The sequence below is a fragment of the Lepisosteus oculatus genome, chromosome 2, assembly GCF_040954835.1.
Source record: "Lepisosteus oculatus isolate fLepOcu1 chromosome 2, fLepOcu1.hap2, whole genome shotgun sequence".
Classification (NCBI taxonomy): domain Eukaryota; kingdom Metazoa; phylum Chordata; class Actinopteri; order Semionotiformes; family Lepisosteidae; genus Lepisosteus; species Lepisosteus oculatus.
This window is the reverse complement of record NC_090697.1, coordinates 31,893,291-31,914,532: the sequence shown is the minus strand read 5'-3', so window position 1 is coordinate 31,914,532 and position 21,242 is coordinate 31,893,291. Positions and strand designations below refer to the sequence as shown.

Genomic DNA, 21,242 nt, shown 5'->3' with positions numbered 1-21,242 from the left:
AAACAACAGTCTTTGTTTGTCATTTAGAAAATTATTTATTATTAGATCTGAAGGGGTACTGCCTATTATGCATTCTTTCAAGAAACTCCAGTTATAAAATGCATCATATATAATATTTCACATGCCTTACAGCTGGTCAGTGGTCTTGCTAAGAAATGAAGGAAAAGCTAGAGGACAGAACCCTGCAATGCTAGCACCACTGGGGCACTGGGGCCCTGGGCCCAGTTCCTGGGGTGCTATCTGCATGGAGTTTGTGTGTTCTCCCCATGTTTATATGGGTTGCCTCTGGGATCTCCAGTTTCCTCCCACAGTTGAAAGACACACTGGTAGGCTAACTGTCTTCTAGGGAAATTGACCCTGGTGTGAGTGTGTATGTGTCTCTGTCTACACTTGCCTGCTAGGATAGACTCCAGCTCCCCTGTAACACTATTTTGACAAAGCTACCCTGATAAAGTGATTAGAAAATAGATGGATGGATGACCTGAAAGCCATGTATTATTGCTGGATCATTATCCATGATCAGGAAGCTGCTTAATCCCAGTCAGGGCCTCAGCAAGGCACAAGTGCACAACTACAGGACAGGAGGCACAGCAGAACCCTGGTGGGGACACCACTCACCAGGTCATCACAAGACGCACATACATCCCATCGAAGACACCAGTTACCTCAGCTACTATTTTTTTGAGAGATGGGAGGAAACTAGAGAACCTGAATAAACCCATGTAGAAGTGAGGAAAACATACAAACTCCTCACAGCTTGAATCGAGTGCTAACTACCACAACGTCACTCAGTTGCATCATTACTTACTATGAATATACTGGAAATGTGCATTTTTGTAAAGGTTTCACAAAAATTAAATTTCTATAAGGAAACAAATATAAAATGCAGAATGACAAACTAATAATGCAGACCCTTGAAGTATACTTTTATTTTACATGGAGTAGAATGGAGTGAAATAATAGTGAATATTCTTTGTTAGGCATATGCTGCACTCTGTCAATAGGGCACATGTGGTAGTTTTGTGTAGTGCTTAGGACAGAAGCCCACCTCTGAGCCCTATGCCTGGCTGACCTGTGTCTAACAAGCACATCTCCCTAGTTTGTCTTGAATAGCAGTGTTTGCAAAAAGTCTCCACCATAATTGAAGGAGCTTCAGTACTCTGACAGGCAACAGACACATCACGCTGAACTAAATCAAAGAAAACTTAAAAAAAATAGACGTACCTGTTGTCTTTTTTGTCTGGAAGAACTGGTCTGCTGTGGATTTCCCTGAAGCAAGAAACATAGGCTGTCATCTTGATGATCGTGATCATTTTGCTGTTGGACAAAGTTGCATGCTGGACAAACTGAAATGTTTCTCTACCTTTTTTATTAACCACCATGAGAAAAGCAGAGATTTCATGTTTAACAGATATGAAGTGTTGCCCCATGCCTTCCTGTAGCCTTGGGCAAGCTGTCATTCAAGCACAACCTGCAACCTAGTGTGTCTTACTGCTTACTTAAGGCTTGTCACACTTAATTCCTCCCACAAGTTTCTCTTTTTTCTGCACTCTTCAGGAACTTCAGAAACCATCCTAAAAAACAGACTTTCAATCATAGTCATGGCCCCAGGCTTCCTGTATGCAACACTTCAGTCTCTACCTGTCTAGATGTAGACATTTCAGAATTTTCACTCTTAGTTTTATAAAGCCTGTACTAACTGAACTACTGTATGTGGAGGGATCTTACCTACACATTGTTAAGTAGCTCAAAACATTGTGGAATGTGGTGGGTGAATCCTTAAGAGGCTGAGCAGAAACACAGGAAAATAAGTGACAGAGGACAGGTATACAGCTATATTTTCCGATTGTCAGGGACTGGTCACTAATGACACTTTAACGCCTTGAAGTCAGTGAAGAACCCATCAGGGATTGTGTCCAAACACTGGATAACCAGAAGAGAACAGGTAAACCCACACAGAAAATGACTATCAAAACACTGTGCAATGCAGTGCTTTCCACATGCCCACCCTCAGAGCATTAAAAAGGGTGTGGGTCTTATGATAGTTAAATTTACATACATAAGAATTCATCTCTTCTCCTGCTTGCTCCTGTAAACTCCTAAACTCCTGTTCAAAGAGTCTGTTTATCAATGGCTTATTTAAGATCGGATTGAGATCTGAGAGAATGTTAATTTTGGCATGGTGCACAGAGAGTCCATACAAGACCAGATGTTAGCTGGAAAGCAGCTGAAGATTCTTTGTTTGATGGATTGTTTCCATATTGCAGAATTGCTTGGAATGCTATCCTGTGTCCCTTATTGCACTTTTATTAAATGAATGGAGCTTATTTATAATTTAAGGAAAAGCTCCCACTACATACCCTCAATCTAAAACCAAGCTGACCAGCCTCATGTGCAGGATGATGTTGAAGGGTTTCTGTGGTGTACTTTATGTTCCTTTTTAACTCATTTTAGGCCATTATTCAAGACTGTACTGCAGTGAACTAAAACATTATTGTTTTTTTCTATTTTTATATTCCTATAGTCTCTACCTCTAGATATGAGGATTTTATTCATCTTTGTAAAAAAATCAACAAATTTAGTAGGGGTAAAAATGTTCTCTATGTATGTAATGTTAGTGGTTTCTTTAATGAATACAGGGCAGACAGACAACAGAGACACCTATAACAGGGTAGAGTTATTAAGAGCTCTCTCCCTCAGGGAATGAATCATTTAAAGTTTTCAAAGGTTTCTGGAAAGTGGAAATAAAATAGAGGGCCTGGAAAAATATTTGGGGTAATTTAAAGTAAACATACAAACCCCTTGCATAAAAACTCCCAGGAGTAGAACTGAATGCATTGCATACCTATGTCTTATATGCCACATGACTACAACACTCTGCACCACACCAAAGTCCAAATACAAATGTTTAAACTACAAATGGCCACTGTCATTGTTTACTTCACATTTTCAACCTTACATTAAAAAAGTGGATAAAATATTTATTTAGTGAAAATTGGGCACACTATCATTTTAAATTTTGAATTTGTTGGCTGTTGTAAACTGTTGGCTTATTGAATATTCATTGCATCCACATACAACTGTATGTTCAGTGTATGAACAAAACCCCCTGCCAAAACTGAACATATTATTATAACTATGATACTATATACTATATAAACTAAAAATATTATTAATAATAATTGTTGTTGTTGTTGTTATTATTATTATTGATTATATAATAATAACTAATAAATGTAGTTCATTATCTAGCATGTTGATAAAACATAAATTGATGTACAGGTATACCAATTACAACAAAAGGTTTTACCAACTACATCATTGAGTGGTTAAGTACATAAAAGTGTTCTACAGTATGTGTGCATTACATAAAACCAATCCTGAGAGCTAACAGTTCTGCCAGCATATTGTAACTGTGTGTTAGCACAGCATTTAAAACACAAAGAGAAAACATTTCAGTTAAAAAGGTGAAAAGAATAGCATTCAATTTTTCAGTATGATCCAAAGCATAAAATGAAGGGGATTATTTAAACCCTTATTATTTAAAAATGCTTTTAAGGAAGAGAACAGTGAACTTGGCTTGACACTCTCTGCAGCATCTCTGGGCCACCTACAGCAGTATGGGTTTAAACTGTATGATTGTGTTGTTGAGAATTCACTGGAATAACAGATTCAGTCATACGAAAACCACAGGGCTGTTCTTTTTACAAGGCCTATTTGTATGTACTGTACTGTATATAAATATACATTAGATGCAGCAGGATAACTGATTTTTATTTAATCAATAGAGAGTTTGATCTCTAACTTACTGTTTACAAATGCTTAGTTTTGTTATAAAAGAAAGTTTGTAATTAAAACGTCTTATATTCAGTAATACAATGTTTAATGGGCCACCACACATTGTGGTGTTTTTCCCATCATACTCAAGACATTTGAACTCCACAGTTTTTAACTGTCATTTTTAAGTCCCAGGGGCTACAGATAAAATCATTGTCCCGGGAAGAAAATTACAAACCAAATGGTTTTCTGACGGAGCCTAGCTAGGTGTGAAGGCAGAGTTTGATTTCTAGCCAGAGATTACTCAAGGGAATTGGGGAGCACCGAGGAGAGTTGGAATAAACCTTTGGTTTAGTTTTTGGTATATTTGGATATAAAGGCTTAGTGTTGTAACCTCATCGCTAGAGCTTCAGAAATCTTCTTAAGAGGCAGAGGAAGGAAAATTCTTACAGTCATTTTACACAGGTCAGATTTGCTAGTATATGGTGTACAAACAGAGAACAAGTATTTTAACTAATACTTGATGAAGACTAAAAGACACATAAATTAAAACTTGTGAATTGTGTCGATCTTTTCTTGAATTATACAACTAACACTATGGAGATTTTTCCATGGAAAACAAAATTGCCAATCCTGTTCACTAAGTTAAAGAGTGAACCTCAAGTATATATGGCATATGAATCATTTGTAAAGACGGGAAAAATATACATGATTTAACATATTTCTTTCCTATATATTTAAGGTAAATGTGTACATCTAAACTAACTAGTAAGGGTACAGAATTACGGTCTCATTGGATACTCTATAAATAACCAAGGAATGTATACACAGTGTGTATACCAAGTAAATATACATAGTGTGTATATATATGCATTATATTGTATATTTACCACCAAACAGCAGTTAGTATTGTTTGAGGTGAAATCCAAACCAAATGTCCGATATCATTTAAACAATAATTACTTAGTACATCAAGCCCATTTGGTACTAGTAACTAATTGATCCAAAGATATCTAAGAAAGGCAGTGTATTGGGTGACAAAACAAGTGATGTTCTTGTCCCAGACTCCCACAACCCTGATATCTTCTACTGAATAGCCTATTAGACGCATTAAGGTGATACAGTAAGTGTACAGACTTACCTCATTTCTTTTTTTACTTAATTGCTAGATGTACACACTTAGCAGCTCATTGGACAATCTAGTACATTTACCAATGAAATCTGTCATTTGTAGGACTTTTAAAATAAATCGTAATGTCAATACATATTTGCCCACAACACCATTTTTATTTAATTTACTTAGAAATACAAACAACACGTTGCCTACTGATACAATGAGTGTTATGCGTTTGTCCTGGATTTAAAAATGATGCATGCTTAATGCCTCATTTCAGTCGGACTTCCTTCTCCTAAACATCAGTTGCAATCCTTGCCTTCTGAATCCGACAAGGAATAAAGCAAGTCACTGATTTTTCAAAATGCACTTTAAAAGGCATATTGTGTAATGGAGCAAAACATACAGTATTTATGTTTGTTACTAATAATAAATGTGCAATGTATGACATTAATTTATCCATGTACCTTTTCCATTCATCCACCCATCCAATATGGGGTCATAGTAGATAGCAGCCATATTACCCTGCAACTCACAACTGACAGCCCACTGAAGCTCAGCAGGTGTGAGCCTGGTCAGCACCTGGATGGGAGACCTCCTGGGAAAAACCAAAGTTCCTGCTGGAAGAGATGTTAGTGGGATGAGTAGGGGGTGTTCACCCTGCAGACCATGTGGGTCCTAATGCCCCAGTACAGTGATGAGGACACTATACTGTAGAAAGGCACTGTCCTTTGGATGAGATGTAAAACCGGGGTCCTGACTCATTAACAATCCCAGGGTATTTCTTTAAAAAAGTAAGGGTGTTACATACATTTCCCCTTGACCTTTCCTAATTATTCCCATCTATGAATTGGCTGCATTGCTCTGTTCTCCACCTCACTGATAGCTGGTGTGTGGGGAGTGCACTGGCTTTTGCATCATCAATCACAGTGGTGGTGGTGGAGTGGCGCAAGGCAGTATTCAACCTGGGAAGGACGCCTCTTCATTGCAGGACACACACAGGCACAAACACACACACAACCACGGCAGGGCTTATTTTCCAAAAGCCAAATAACCTACTGATGGACATTTGGCCTGTGGGAGGAAACTGGGGGAGAAAATAATAGAACTGCACCAAGACAGCACGCCAGGACTTGAACCCAGGGCCCAGCCCTGCGAGGTCTCAGTGTGCCGCCAGATAGCTTTTCCCTCATTTGTTAATATTGAGAACCTAATCTAAAACCCCAGTAGATGAGAATAAACCTAACTGTTGCATATATAGTTATATAAAATGATGTATTGTGAGCAGAAATATCACAGCTATATTTAATGAATTATTTTGTCAGAGTAATAACTTACACATATGTGAATACATTCATCAAAAATCATACGTATGTCATATCTTACAGTACTTTAGACTAATGTATAGATTTGGACACATTATGTACATTTCCCATTATAGTGCAGAGTTCCATAAAAGGTTAAACATATATGATGTAAAATCTTTAATATGGCTTTATAAACTAGTTGTACAGATATGTCCATGGTCACAAAAGAGTACATATCTAATTAAGTTCTAATCAGACAGGTCACCGCATTTCAGTGTTAAAAACAGGACCCTCAGAATGTCTTATGCAGATTTCTAAATGAATGAGTTACTCAGCACAAAATGTTGCAACACAACCCAGTTATGTTTTCAACACATGCCAGACACACCCTTCTTACATTTCAAAAACTGCTCTTTCCATATTTTTTTATAACCAAAATTAAAGGTAAATTCAGCTGCAATTAAACTGTTACACAGTTTTCATGTGACAGTAATGTTGTTTTGATCTACTACAGTCACTTTAATACACATACATTTTGAGACATTTCATCAAAGATTTCTGGTACGTCGGCTCAGTCTTGAACTGTCTTACCTGAGCTATTAGCTTTACTAATCTATATAAATAATAGGTTTTATTGAGTTCACCGATTTAGACATTTATTTGGTACTGCATTCTATGTGCATAGCTAAGTAACAAATCGCATAAACAAGTGAACGCCAAAACCAAGTTCTTTTAAAAGAGTGCTGCTGTTCAGCAACATCACTGTAACTGGAGAGTATACTGAGCATATGAAGCAAACTTTACAAAATAAAATACAAGCTTGAATACGGTATTTTTAAGGGTTCCAACAGAATATTCAGAACCCACGACATTTACCATCTGAAAAGAAAAATGATACAATTTATACAACAGGGTTTCACCTATTTCCCCTTCCAAAGTGCATAAATAAATAAACGAGGAGTGGCTCAGTCCTCCCGTCTTCAAGCGACGTGTTTATACATTTTACTCTCCATTGACCTGTTGCTTTTGATTTCTTTCTTATTCACTAAGGCAAAAACATGTAAATAACTGTATTTCATTCAAATCATGCACTTTGATTATCTTATATTATGAGACACAAATGCACAAATAATGTTGAATTCAATTTTTCAATTGAGAAACCTTAAGGAGCTGGATTACCCAGTACATTTATGATCAGTGACTTTGAAACATCTGCACTGAGTGCATTCGAATGCCTGTCTTTTGAGTATTTTAATTGGTAATAGTCATGTTTTAAACCTCCAGTGAGTAACCTTTATTCATTTTCCAGATGTCGAAATCTGACCTGACCAATTCACAGCACTGAAGATGTAGTCAATAGAAAGTGAAGACAAACACAGTTATTGCATTTGGCAGAACAGGCAATTCTTTACATACATATGTAACATGATACATTAATGATGATTCAAAGTTGAAGACTATGGAAATGCATTTTTTTATCTGCTACAAAAAAAATCTAGGCAGACTGTAGTCATTTCTATCTCAAACACACAGAAAGGCAGTAATTTGAGTCCCTGTTTTTTTCCAGATGAAAAGTGAAGTGACGAGGTAGTGGTATCCCAGCTTATCTCAAGTCATGATGTAACAATGTGAATTGAATTCTTTAAGGAGGCTTTCTCATTCCTTACCCCAAGTCAAACATATGGCAACAAACCTCAATGTGGTCCAATGTTAAAGTACAGAGCAATGATATATTTACCCAGATGACACTACAGCACTTGTGCAAGTATAAATTGCTCAAAGAGAAAGACCTGTGCTTCCAAAGCCACCATCATTAGTCAAATGACACATTAATGTCAGCTGAATCAATGTCTTTTCCCGGTTTTTAATAGCAAATGCAATTTCATTCAGCTTGACTTAATGTAATAATTTTCCAACTTTTTAAAATCGAATTTGTCTTGCCGGCCAATTGTACTTTGTCTCATTTGTATAGAGATCTCATTTTCATTTCAACAAGAATTCTTAAAATCTCACTTGACAGAGCAAGTGTCAATGAGAACAATAAGTCCACCAAATGGTCATTTTTTTTTTTGGCTAATATAACCTAAAAATAATTAAAATAAGAGATTTATTTCCATATGTTGCCGACTTACATGGGATATAGAGAGAGGAAGTGGTAATATTTCTATGAAGGCCAAAACAAAAATCAAAGAGATTTCTTCGAGCAAATGTTGGGTTGTGATGACTTTCTAAAATGAAACTTTCTGCACTTGGGGAATTTCAGACACTGAAAAATGAGACTAGCTACACGCTGCCTTGTGTATATTTTATTCTCCAAAAACTGCATTGTTGTGGCACATAAAACGCACCACATGCTCCTCTGTTTTTAATGTGAACTCATGGAATGTTAAGAATCATTGAATGGCTGATGCTTAAAGAGTGATGGGTCTGGGATTTAAAGTTACATACTGTAGCTTTTTGCTGTGGGAAAAAAACCCAACAAATATAGCAGTCAAAATATTTAACTGTCTTACCACTGATACCCGAATATGTTATTGGTCCTTACTGAGGTTGTCCAAGCACATACCATTAGAAAGAAGCCGAATACAATAAGTGTAAAATCAAAACAGTAGTGGTTACTCTTCTCTCTTGTATTCTGTTTTTCAATCCATCTGAACACCTTTTATCCTGAAATCTTATTATGCAATCTGTTATTCATTAATTTACCTTACTGTTATAGTGAATGGTTTCCTCATATGATTCATTTTGACATCCTTGAAAGACCGGCACCTTGCACCTACTGTACATGTGATTACTTACTCGCTCCATCTAAGTGCTCTTGATCTGTGAATTCTTCCATTTCAACATCTGAGTCAAAGAGTGAATGTCCGGTATAGTCTGTGTCTGGCGTGTGAGAGAAAGACAGACTGCTTTCTGTCACTTCTTCTTCGAATGTTTCAGTTCGGGAGTACAAGCCGTACTCATGGAGTTGTGTTGGCGTCAGGCTGTCTTCACTGGTCTCGTCATAAAAATCAAAGTCATCACTCCACTCCGGCCAGAATTTTCTTCGGATTCTTTCACAGTACATGGCTAGGTTTATTAACTCACCTGCGAAGAAAAAAAAAAGACAAGACAGGACTGTTGGTCATTTTAAACAACACGTGTTGCTTTCAAAACACAATGAAATGCACAATGGTTGAAAACAGTGGATCTTTAATTATATTTTCCATGACAAAAACTATTAAAAAAAGAGGTTGATCTTTCAAGTTAAGCTTTTCAATGCCTTTCAGTGCTTCACTAAGGGTGAACAGGTAAACAGGTCAGCAGCAGCATCTTGTGGAGAAGAGGCAGATTTGCACTTGCAAGGCAAGTGTAATTCCCAACGTTGACCAGAAGAGGGCGACTTTTAGCTCTCAGTTATTTTTCAAGAGCGTACAAACACCCATTTGGTTCATTATATTGAAAGCAAAAAGACAAAACTACTCATAGCTTGAAAACCAAATTAAATCACTCCAAACATTCTAAGCCTTTACAAAGTTTTGAAAGTTATTGACATACGTTAATCCTTTATTAAATATGAATGACAGAACAAAAGACGGTATACTTCTTTGAAACTTCCAATTAAATATCTGAAATTCAAAAGACAACAGCAGCTGATGTTCCTCTGACCCCAAGAACATAACTGGAAGATGTATAATGATTAAATCACATCTTAGAAAGAGCACTGATTTTTGCACTGCAGACATGGCTATTCCTTAAACTCATCACAGAGGAACAAAAGACCAATCAGTAGTTTCTATAAGACATTGGTAAATTAGTAAAGGAATATGAAAAGATGAGTATTACCTTTAATCAGCTGTTCAGGCCTTGTGCCTGGTAGTGTCCACATTGCCTGAGCTAAATGTCCAAACACCGTAGCATCTACTGAAGAAAGTTTTGGTCCCATTATATATTTCTTATCACCTGAAGAAGATAACACAAGATATGGTGTTTTAAAATACAATTAACACTACATTCGACAAGTTGTGTTTAAAATGCTTCATTTTCTAACAATATGTCTTAGAGAATCTGACAATGTCTAAGACTACAAATCCCCACAAATGTGGTGGTTGTGGGAAACACCATTCTCTGGAACACCTCAACTTAGATTTACATCACAGACTAAGAGATGTTACAACTGAAGGTTTTGAGACCTGAAAGGCAAGAATGGAAAGTCATCCAGCTGCTGGGAGAGGAGACAGCATGGGAATGTGAACTGTAACTACTGTTATCTGGCTATAAAGAGAGCTCTGACTGAGGTAACTGTCAGATAAAGAAAAGGAGATAAAAACTCTTCCTTCCTCCCATGCTTCTGTATGGTGCCTTAACCTCAGCTGAAATCAAGGCCTCTGTAGCCTGGAGTCTGATGGTTTTCACAAGGAATGGGCGAATCTAGTCTTCAAGGACTGCGTGGTTCTTTGGTTTTTAGTCTAACTCTTTTCTTAAATCGGTTAATTGAACGAATTAGACTAAGAACCAAATTACTTGTTTTTTTTAAATCTGAATCAGTTGCTAATTGCTAAGTGGGCCCGATGAGCAATAGAACTGAAAGCCAAGACGTGTCAAACAAATGCCAACACAACTCCTCCAATCCCGCACCTAAAAGGGTTGCTAGAGTTCGCATGTCTTTCTCCATCAGTGCGTAGATTTCCTCCTGGGAGAAGCGCCCGATGCCATGACCATACATCTCCCTCTTGACGATACCTCGGGTCAGGTGGCTGAGGATCCACTTCAGCAGATCACTGAGAGGCCCCGTGACAGACAGCATCTTCTGAGTCTCCTGCAGATTGTCCACCCACTGGCAGTAGGCAATGGTCCTGTCATTGAAAACGAAGAAATTCAATCGATCAGACAGGCTGACATACTCACTAACTCCTCTGCTGCTGGCAGTGTTTGGGGTTTGGATCATCATGTAAAACTTCTTTTAATTTATCTTAATCTGCCTTTCAATAAAAATCCTTAATTCTCGGAGGCTTGCAGCACAAAAATATCTGAAGCATTGGAATCTGGCTAATTTTATTTAAGGTCGGGTTCAGCATCAACAAACCTTTACCTTTTCTACAGGTACATGGGAGAAATGTTCAAAACAAAAACTCCCGCACACCTGCACAAATATAGATCAGTGAATCATTATAGGGTTTTAGTCTGAAACGGGGCATAATTAAAATATTACCAAGTTAGTTCCAGGTATGACCTTTAGAAGAATTATCAAAATTTTAGCAGAGGTGACACAAAGACCTGATCAGCCTCTGGACAGACTGCTGTGGGAAGTTCCATCACTCTTCCTGTGCAGCTGCCAGACACACTGCATGAATGTCCATTTAATATTAAAGGTATATTTAATAAATAGTTTTTGTGAAAAGATTTTGTGAAACAGCAAAGTTGTTTCTCGTTCATTTTTTGTTTGATGTTCCAAATCAGAAATTGTATAAACCAGACAGAACTGAATCATAGTTAGAATCATAACAATACTTGCTTTATTATATAGAATATGATCAATTTTGGAGAGATTCTCATATCACAATATCCCATCATCTCCGACTTTAAAAACTGAATGCGCTGCAGAAATTGTATGCACTCTTTTTCATCTCTGTGAACAAGGTTTGTAGCCTTTTGGTCTGATAATCTACAATGGATTATCTCATGAAGTCACTATCCATTCCATATCAATATATCACAGTTCTGTATATTCAGAATTCATGTGGAAAGATTTATATTCTCAGTCTGTTTCTACTTGATAAAACTTTTTAATAAATTAAATGAAAAAAGTCAAAGAAATGTTTTAATTTAAAACATTAACAACTAAAATACATTATAATACTATCACAGCGCGACAGGTCAGCCTAAGAAGGGACTGCAATTACCGCCGATTTACCACTAGAGGCCGCCAAAGGCCTCAAATTCTGCAAAAAGTCATTAGATTTTTGCCTCCTGCACCTAGTTTGAGTAGAGAGGAGAACAGAGTGATGAAGCCAGCTCATAGATGGGCATTATTAGGAGGCCATGACTGGTAAAGGCCAGGGGGAAATTTAGCCAGGACACGGGGATAACAGTCCTACTCTTGTTGAGTTTTGATTGTCATAGTTTTTATGTGTGTAGATTGAGATGAATGTACAGGTAGTGTTTGTCACAAACTGTAATACTGAATAAATGTCATATAAACATCACATAATTCCTCTTACATGACATAATGCACATAATCTAAATTTGGGCAGTTCACATGCCTTGATTTCAAGTGACTTAACTTAACCAAAATTGACACTATAATTGAATAATATGAATAATGAAAGTAATTCAAGTCTAGCACATCTTTATATTAAACAACTGGAAGCACTGCACAGTGAGAAACAAACTACTGAAGCCTCAAGAAAGAAAGCGAGACTCACCAGTACAGGTGTTCTTCAACCATTTTAGTCACGGCCCTGGATACAGCTCTTTCATGGGGGTTCAGGTTCTTATTTAAGTTCACTCCCAGTTTTTCTTCTAAAAAGTCTATGATAAATTCAGTTCCTGAGACCTTTTCATGGTTGTATTCAATCCATGGCATCTTCCCTTGGGGAGAAAGCTTTCCATCAAAGTAATTCTAAGGAAAGGGAACAATTGCTCATCATTACAGTGAACGTTTACATAGGATGATCATATTATTTGAAAAAAATAAAATAATTAAACTTAGTTGGCATGCAACCTTCCTAGTCACTATTGTTTTTTCAAACTTTGCACACTCACAAATTGAACTTTCCACCCAAAGCATTCTGTGATTTAAAATCGGATTGACCAAACTGGACTCCATGGTCCAGGAGCCCTTCAGGTTTAATTTCAGAGATGCTACAAAAATTTGTTTGCATTCTGTCACAGTGTAAAGACAATGAAAAGTACTGCACCTGTGTTAATGCACACTTCCTCCATGCTGTGTATTGTACGCACTGCATGAAAACATTTTACTCTGGTAGCTACACAATGCTCTTTTAGGCTACATTCCAAATTGCATGTTTCTGTCAACATACTGTACATATAGTGTCAGTGTCTTAGTATGGAGGGGTCTAGAGTGACTCTTTCTCAGTTCGTTTAATAAGACATTTTATTCAAAAGTGCAGTAAAGTGTGGCCTTCATTATGCACTGAGCTGAATGCTGTAACTGCTATGGCTTAACATCCTTTCCTACTTTATGGAGTACGTTTTTTTTACAGAATCCAGTTAACCTGCCAGAATGTCAGGTTGGACTGGGGGAGGAAACTGGAGCACCCAAAGGAAACCCACCATGCTGCCAACACCACCAACGTTCTGGAATGAAAGAAGAACTGCAGAAGAAAATAATACCTGATAAGGTAAGTCCACCATTCTGAGGTAAGTTTCCATCTTTAAGCAAAATGGTGACAAACTAGGAACTCCATTCTTTGGCCTTGAGAACTGATGGAGAATAATTGCATCTTTTGAATCAACCTCCTGTTCCTTTCTGCAAAAGGAAATTTCTGTCACGTTTTAAGTACAAAGACTCAAAAACCATTAAGGGAATCTTTACGACATTGAAATAAATTCATACCTTTCCTCTTTGATACTTGCAATGACTTGTCTTACTTCAAATTAAATTCAAGTGTGAAACACTCTTACAAATGTGACTTCTTGACTTTTTAAGTACTTTTCTTAACTATATACTTACATGTGTATATATAAACAACACTATTAAACAAATATTAATTAATAAATAACTGAGAATACTGAGGAGGCAATGTTTAGATTCAAAGCAAAAATCAACCTTCACAATTTTATTTACAATCAATAAAACAACAAAATGTCCCTATTGCAGAACAGTCAGCTTTATGGTTGAAAATACAAGCTCCAATACATTTTAATACTCAGTAAAAGGTTTAATTTGATTTGATGATATTTTGTTTTTTGAATTTATAGATTATATTTATCAAATATAATGATCTGTTGTAACTTTCTATTCATTGGAAGTGTTTTTTTAAAAATACAAGTGATCAAATAATTCTGTCAATTACATTTCTTGCCTTTTGAAATTGCTTTCTCACTGCCTTTGTGTCTGTACTGTGTAGTTCTCTGTTGGTCTTATTCCATTAATCAACTTCCACGTTTCAGTTTCAGCAACAGGCTCCAGTGACATAGCTCTTCTATTCTTTGCCAAGAAGTATATAGAGGAAGCTTATATCCGTTTAAAAACTTTCTACATCTTAGACATTTATATATTTGATCAGAATCAAACCAATTTTGTCTTTACATATACAAGAAAAATGTATTAATACTAAAGAGTAAGAAAACAAATAAATGAACACTATATTAACAACAAATGGGCCTATGACTCAGATACATTTTAATGTTTACAGGAATAAATTCCATTATTCCATGATGTCGTGCTGTTTCTCATATAAACAGTGATTTTCTGAAGGTATCAGTTAAATACACTTATAGCAGTGTAACTCAGTTGGCTCTCTGCTAAGTTGCTTTCCATTAGAACATGGTGATGAGGCCTCTTTGTATTACCTTTCTGAAAAGAAACAATCTCCAGCAATGTCAAAGCATCTTCTAGGACGGTGAAGAAGATGCAAATAAAAATCTTTATGGAAAGATAACACGTACAGTTATATTATCAATCTAAAATAAACAATGATACCTATACAATTCCACTTTTTATATTTGTTAATAAAGAAGAACATAAATCATTCAGAAAAACATCATACAATGTTATTTAATACACTGGAGCTCCATTTTGTGCACTAAATTCTAAGTGTGAGATTTAAAAAGCATGCATCAGAGCTCTTAAGAAACACAGCCACATATAACATTTCTGTCACATTACAGTGACATTACAGGTACAGGTACAGATCGTTTTGGTGGACCAGTAGGTGGCACTATTCTTTCTGGACCAGACATTCCAAACAAATGCCCCAGTATCATGTCAGGGGACTCTGCTGCTGCTAAACTTAAATTGAGATTTTGACTAAATGGTTATGAAAGATCCCTTGCTCAAGTTGAACTTGGTCCCAGCTCCAAATTTGTAAAAAATACAGAGAAGTCAATTATGATGGCTTTCAAGGTGTCAGTTTGCATTTCACACGGACCTTGACACGGAGCACATTAGACTTCTTAGTGGTAGATTTACACACTTGTCAGGATGTTAATTAAGGTTACTTAAATACATGCTCCAAAATCTGGTGATATGCAACACTGTTTAAAGATCATTACAACTTTGACAATGTTTCTGTTTACAACTGTGCTAAAATAACTACCTCTACAGTACGCAGTTATGGGCAGATGTTTAAATACATCTGTTTGCAAAAAAAAAAAGTAAAAAGTCCATCTTTCTCAGTTATCAAGATACCTTCAAACAAGAATGGAGTTTTTAGTATGGGGCACATTTCTTACTGGTGTGCATCTTTGCAACTTGATCTCTCCTACCTTAAAGACATTCAAAATTTTGAATACAGTGGGTGTTTCGATTTTGCAAATTAAAACATTGCTGGCAGTTATTCCTGTGTTACTATTTGAGGGACGTAGGTCATGATAATCAGCAAAGACACCCACTACAGCTTCTCTCAAGTCAAATTAATGTTACTCCTCCTGGTGTGGGTGAAAGTTCACACTGCGAACTTCATACTGTTTATACCTACTCTACCTAGTAGTACAGAGTTAAAATGATATATTTTCAAATGTTTTCAGAATGTTTAAGACAGAAACTATTCTAAAACTCTTATGTTTCTTAGTTCATTGAAGCACACGCATGAAAACGCAAAGTATTTTTTCCGTCTTCTTTTGTGCTCTTTTTAAATAATTATTGTCAAATCAATTTCAAGAGCAGATGAAATTGATTCACTAAACTTCAAATACTGTAGGAAACAGGTAAAATAAGTCTTAGAGTTTTTGTTTTGTTTGGGCCCATTTCACTCCATTTCCAATATACTGTCAATTTTCTATGATCAGAAGGTGCACAGTAAGCAGATCAATTGGATTGTACTTTTTACAGTTGGGCACTGTAAAATCTGTATTGTAATGTCTGCACTCCAAATTACAGCAACTGCTTTATCCAATATGGGGTTGCAGGGGAGCTGTAGCCTCTAAGCCCAGCAAGCAACAGGCCCAAGGCCGGATACTCCCTGGAGGGGACGCCAGTCCATTGCAGGTCAGACACAAACACATACAGTGTATTCACACCAGGGTTAATGTTCCCTGAAGCCAATTAACCTATCTGTATGTCTTTGGAATGTGGGAGGAAACCCATGTGAACACAGGAAGAACATACCAACTCTAAGCAGATAACCCCCAAGGAATTGACTCAAGGCACCAATGCTAACCACTGCGTCCAGAAACTCATGTTTCTGATATATTGCTCAAAGCATTATTTTTTTATTTAAAATGTTTACATTCACATATTTCAATACCTTCTTCACAAAAAGTGATCAATATGAACTGAAAACCATATTTTGAAGTAGTTTAGTTCAAAGTAACCATGGAAGTCTGCCTCCATTCATTTTGGTGTTTTGGGGGTTCTGTGCTGAAACTTTAGTTTTACAATGTAAATGATATACATGTCTTTAACTTAAAACTATCAAGTTATTGTTATTACCATTGTCATTGCTATTTAATTCTCTATAATTGATAATTGTGTTACTTCACAAAGTCACACCAAATAAGCTATAAAAGAAGGAAAAATAACTAAGCTGTCTTCTTGAACACATACATAGAAACAGACTCCAAGTTAGCTTAAAGTCAGGTCTCGCTTGAAACTTAATTTGGAAAGGTAGAGGTTTAAAAGCCTGCAAAGCATTGTCATGAGCTGCTGACAATGATAAATAATCACATTCAAGATGTGGAACACAATCAAATGTCTCTTTATTAGACAGCTTATCTGTGTTTTTAAATTACTGTCACTAGAACGTTTCTTACAAAACGTATCCACAACATTGTTACGACACCTTTAAGAATAGAGGTTTAGATACAAAACAAGGGGAAGGTGATCTTCATTCTTAGTTTAACTTTCTGTTTTCCCCTTCTTCGTTTCAAAACCAGTATACCGTTGTCTTATAAGAAGCTGTGCTCTGTCATCAAAACCATTCGTTGTATGAGACAAAGTGCTCATCACTCTGTTCCTTGGTACAGAGTCTTCACCCTTCCCAGTGAAAAGAGTCATTATATTGCAAACTATTTTACAGGTAATGGTGAAAAGGCTTTGATACTTTCAAAATGTAAATGTTTTATTAAGACAAAAGCACAATGCCTGGCACGTCATTGGAACCATAAAAATGAATAAAATTAGAGATAACAGTGACAGTCATTTTTAGCAAATGACTTGGTTAAACAACTTAAAATTAGTTCTAGGACAACACTGTGTAATTTTAGGTCAATTTCTGCAACTGGAATATACAAAACTAAGAACGATTCCTTGAAGTAGGCTTATCTGATACAGTAGTGCTGTACTATAGTATAACAGTGTTTACAATCCAACAGGCTACTGTATACACCTTTGGTTATGTAAGTGTAATATTTAGCGCTCTGAAACAACATTATGCAACCAAATGAATCATATTCATTTTCAGATTTCATTTTATCTTAGTATCTATTTTTATATGGTTACCTTTCTAGAAAGCCTCTCTGGAAACCTCCCGAAACGAGGTTATTTCTGAATATCTTTTAAGTCAGTAACGGTTAAAAGGTCATTCGAGATATTACCGCGACATCAAGGGCCTAAGATAGCTATGATTTGAGTTTGTTTTAGTTAAACAAAAAATAAACATTAAACTGGTTATATTTTCCCCCAACTGGATAGGAGACGTACGATCTAGTGACCTTGATATCTGTGTCAGATAAAGGGATTCGGATTTGAAGCAGGCCAGTGTAAAGGCAGGTAAACAGATGTGTTTGCCCACCCATCCAGAACATGGTGCTTAATATGAATGCTAAAGTATAACTACTGATGCAAAACATCTTCTATTTTGAGCACATATTATACATATACATATATAGCTCAATATCGTCAAACGAGCTCGTAGCTATTACTCTGGGATATGACTTTGGTTTCATAAGCATTACAGCTGTAGTAACTCCATCATGAGGGCAGGGTTTGCGTAGTCAGATCACGATGGACTCAAATGAACTGCGATATCAAACCGTTACACATCCAGAACGATTCTGTGTACAGTACACCCACACCCCGCTCACTGCCTGATCAGGTGAACAGAAAGCCTTTAAATACATTGACAATAAAATAATAAAGGAAAAAACAATAGCAAATGGGAGTGATATCAAAATGTAATTTGCAAATGCATTTAAATTGGTCTGAATACTTATCAATAACATAAAGGTGCCTATGTCACTACATGGGTCGGTACATACATATTATCATGTAGATATACAAGCACAAACAAGGCCTATGTGTGTATGTTTGTGTGATATACAGTACATATATGCATAAACACCGTGTACAGCCACTCTTTGTGAGGGCACGGTATGTTTATGTCACCCTTCCTCGTGTTTTCCTACCTGATTGCCAACAGCTCATGAAGAAGGTAGGCAGCAGCGGCGAGCAGGGCCCCCCCGGTCAAATACAGGGTTTTTTTCCACCAGGAATCTGACCCCAGCCCCGACATGATCCAGCTGTAGTCCTGCAGAGGGAAAGTGACGATGTACCCATAAAGGGAGTAGTGATCATCGGAGCCGCACAATCCAAAAGAAAAGCTTTGATTCCTGCTCAGATCAACCACACAAGACCGGGACGAGGCAAAACCAACACCCCAGTACATTCTTCGTCAGATTCACCGCCCGCTTCCTCGACTCCGGTTTTTTTTAGGCTTCATCAAATTTGTTGCATTAGTGCAAATGCAGGGGGACCGGTAATTTCAGATGCAGAATGCGAAAAGACAACATTCTGCCCGGTCCCGGTCTCTGCATAGAAGACAGCATCCTTCCGCAGCTACTTCAGCCTTTTGTCTGCTCCAGGGGAAACTCATGATGTCATTGAGTGTTATTGATTCTGTCCACACGCAGAACCCTCCCTCCTCTGAAGACCATCGGGGATAACAACAGCGGTTAAGGAAGTTTTAGATGGGAAACACCTGATTTGCAATGCACATTACGAATTAGAACAATCTACCCCTCAGTTTTCATTCTCAAGATAGCGGGCTGGTTATCTGGACTGAGTCTTGCAATCGTGAAATGGCTTGCTGTAGTCATAGCGATTATTATTTTAAAATTTACACTCGTGTTTATTCACGATCTAAAAAAATAGGGGTTAACAGTCTGTTTCTTACATAATTACAGTCACGTAGTGTAAAGTTCCCGTTACTATTTTGTCTTTTGGGATATTACAGTACGTAACCAAAATATATTGCAGTCCTGTAGCGTGTCCTTCAAAACGGAAATAAATATTCAAATATTAATAATATTAGTCCCGCATCCCTGATGGATTTATATTAATATTTGGCAATTACGGTGACTATTTTAATCCGATATTTAGCCGTAATTGATTTTAACGTCTAAGAGTTTGTAAGTGTGTATTCCGTAAGGGTCATGTCAATAATTTAAGTGATGTCAGTGAATTAAGGGTTTTGAGAAAAGGAATTGAGACACAAATATTAATTAATCAATCGACGTGTATCGCCAATGTTGTCATACAGTCCGAAAGCTATTTGAATGATATAGACACATATGATGATCTGTAAATTCAGCAAAAGTATCACACTAATCCATCGCCATTGCCAAATGCAGAGAATACAATATCAGGTGCCAAGCATAAACATGACAATTATACTGGTGCTCCATTATTTCCACCAGAGTTCCCCCATGTCAATATTAAAACAATGCAAAACCTCAAAATGGTGGTGGCAGTCTTAAAATACAAATGTTCAAGACTTACCTCACTTTTCTTGTAGATTGGCACTTGTAGATATTGTCACTCTTACTGCAGAATTGATTATCTTACCTGCACTAAATTTCTTCAGAAAAAGTATGTTTGGAACTGGTTGCCACCACAAAGTTTTGCATCAAAAATATGTTGATAGCTCAAAAAGCTGTAATTTAGGAGACCTGCAGCCTCAGAAGAACAATCAGTTTAAAATATGGCTATGGTGTCACTTTAAGTTCTTCATCTTCCTTTGTCCTCTTCGCCTTTGTCCTGGCCTTACTCTCCAAAAGCTTGTTTATTTACCTCTTCCAGGTCTTCATTACTGAACGATTCTGGAAAGAAGCAAGCAGCTCAGCCAAATCCTCATTCTTGACGTTGTCCAAGACTCTTTGCTAGTGTTACCAGCTCATTTTGAATGGTCTCGGCGAATCCAGCAAAGTTGTTTACTGTTAAAGTGGAGATTTTTTTCCAAGCACTGTTCATGCATTGAACACGTATTTCATCCCATGCTTCACTAATGTACATCACTGCGTCCATTATGTTAAACGTTTTCCAAAGGTTCTGTGCAGACTTTTTCTTTGCTGTCTGTATCCTTGATGAGTCTCCTGATTCACTACATAGACACTAGGCCTTAAAGTTAGCAATCACACTCATTAATGGACCATTTATCCATTAGTTAGATCAGAGATATAGTGTGTAGCGGTACAAACTCAACTCTATTGTTGGAGCATAAAGATTCATAATATAGGTCAAGTGCAACACTGTTTTATTATGCTCTAGATTTTTTTTCCCTTTGAACCAATCACCGAATGCTTGCTTTGTTATCCAAGCATTTCGCTGAGATTTCCCCATGATGGAGAGACGAATCTTAATGTCTTGTTTTCATGGCACAAGCATTCTTGCTAGGGCAACATAAATCCCAAAGTCTTTTTCATAAGTACTGTACCTTTTCTAGATCAGTGTTTCCCATTTCCCTGTGGATCTGAATGTCCTAATCATGCCCCATTACAGGGATCAGTAACATTGTGCTATAGGAGGATGTGAAACCAAGGAGCCAACAACTTGGTAATTAAAGATCCCAAGGCATTGTTTGGAAGAGCTGGGGTTTTAGATATCTATGCTATAATATGCTGTGGACAGATCTTAATGAAGGCAATCTGTGAATTTCCCCATT

At 37.0% G+C, this 21,242-nt stretch overlaps 1 protein-coding gene across 2 annotated transcripts; it reads right to left on the bottom strand.

Moving 5' to 3' along the window:
* Nucleotides 1–6,360: 6,360 nt before the first annotated feature.
* Nucleotides 6,361–19,558, bottom strand: faxcb (failed axon connections homolog, metaxin like GST domain containing b). Of its 2 annotated transcripts, XM_015356591.2 has the most exons (7): nt 18,709–18,822; nt 14,716–14,788; nt 13,534–13,669; nt 12,603–12,799; nt 10,816–11,033; nt 10,024–10,140; nt 6,361–9,285 (listed from the first exon to the last, which is right to left on the bottom strand). In XM_015356591.2, exons 1-7 carry the CDS (start codon nt 18,725–18,727, stop codon nt 8,990–8,992), a joined length of 1,056 nt encoding a protein of 351 aa, XP_015212077.2. In that variant the 5' UTR covers nt 18,728–18,822; the 3' UTR covers nt 6,361–8,989. The 2 variants fall into 2 exon arrangements, with proteins under 2 accessions (XP_015212077.2, XP_006626379.2); XM_006626316.3 differs by lacking the exon at nt 14,716–14,788 and having other exon boundaries at nt 18,709–19,558.
* Nucleotides 19,559–21,242: the final 1,684 nt, after the last annotated feature.

Excerpts from the sequence above, each read along its gene's own strand:
- faxcb (XM_006626316.3), bottom strand. The coding sequence starts at position 18,968 with ATGTACTGGGGTGTTGGTTTTGCCTCGTCCCGGTCTTGTGTGGTTGAT. Across the intron at positions 13,670-18,708 it reads CATGAGCTGTTGGCAATCAG|AAAGGAACAGGAGGTTGATT; the intron begins GTAGGAAAACAC and ends TTCCTTTTGCAG. Across the intron at positions 12,800-13,533 it reads TGGTGGACTTACCTTATCAG|AATTACTTTGATGGAAAGCT; the intron begins GTATTATTTTCT and ends CCCTTTCCTTAG.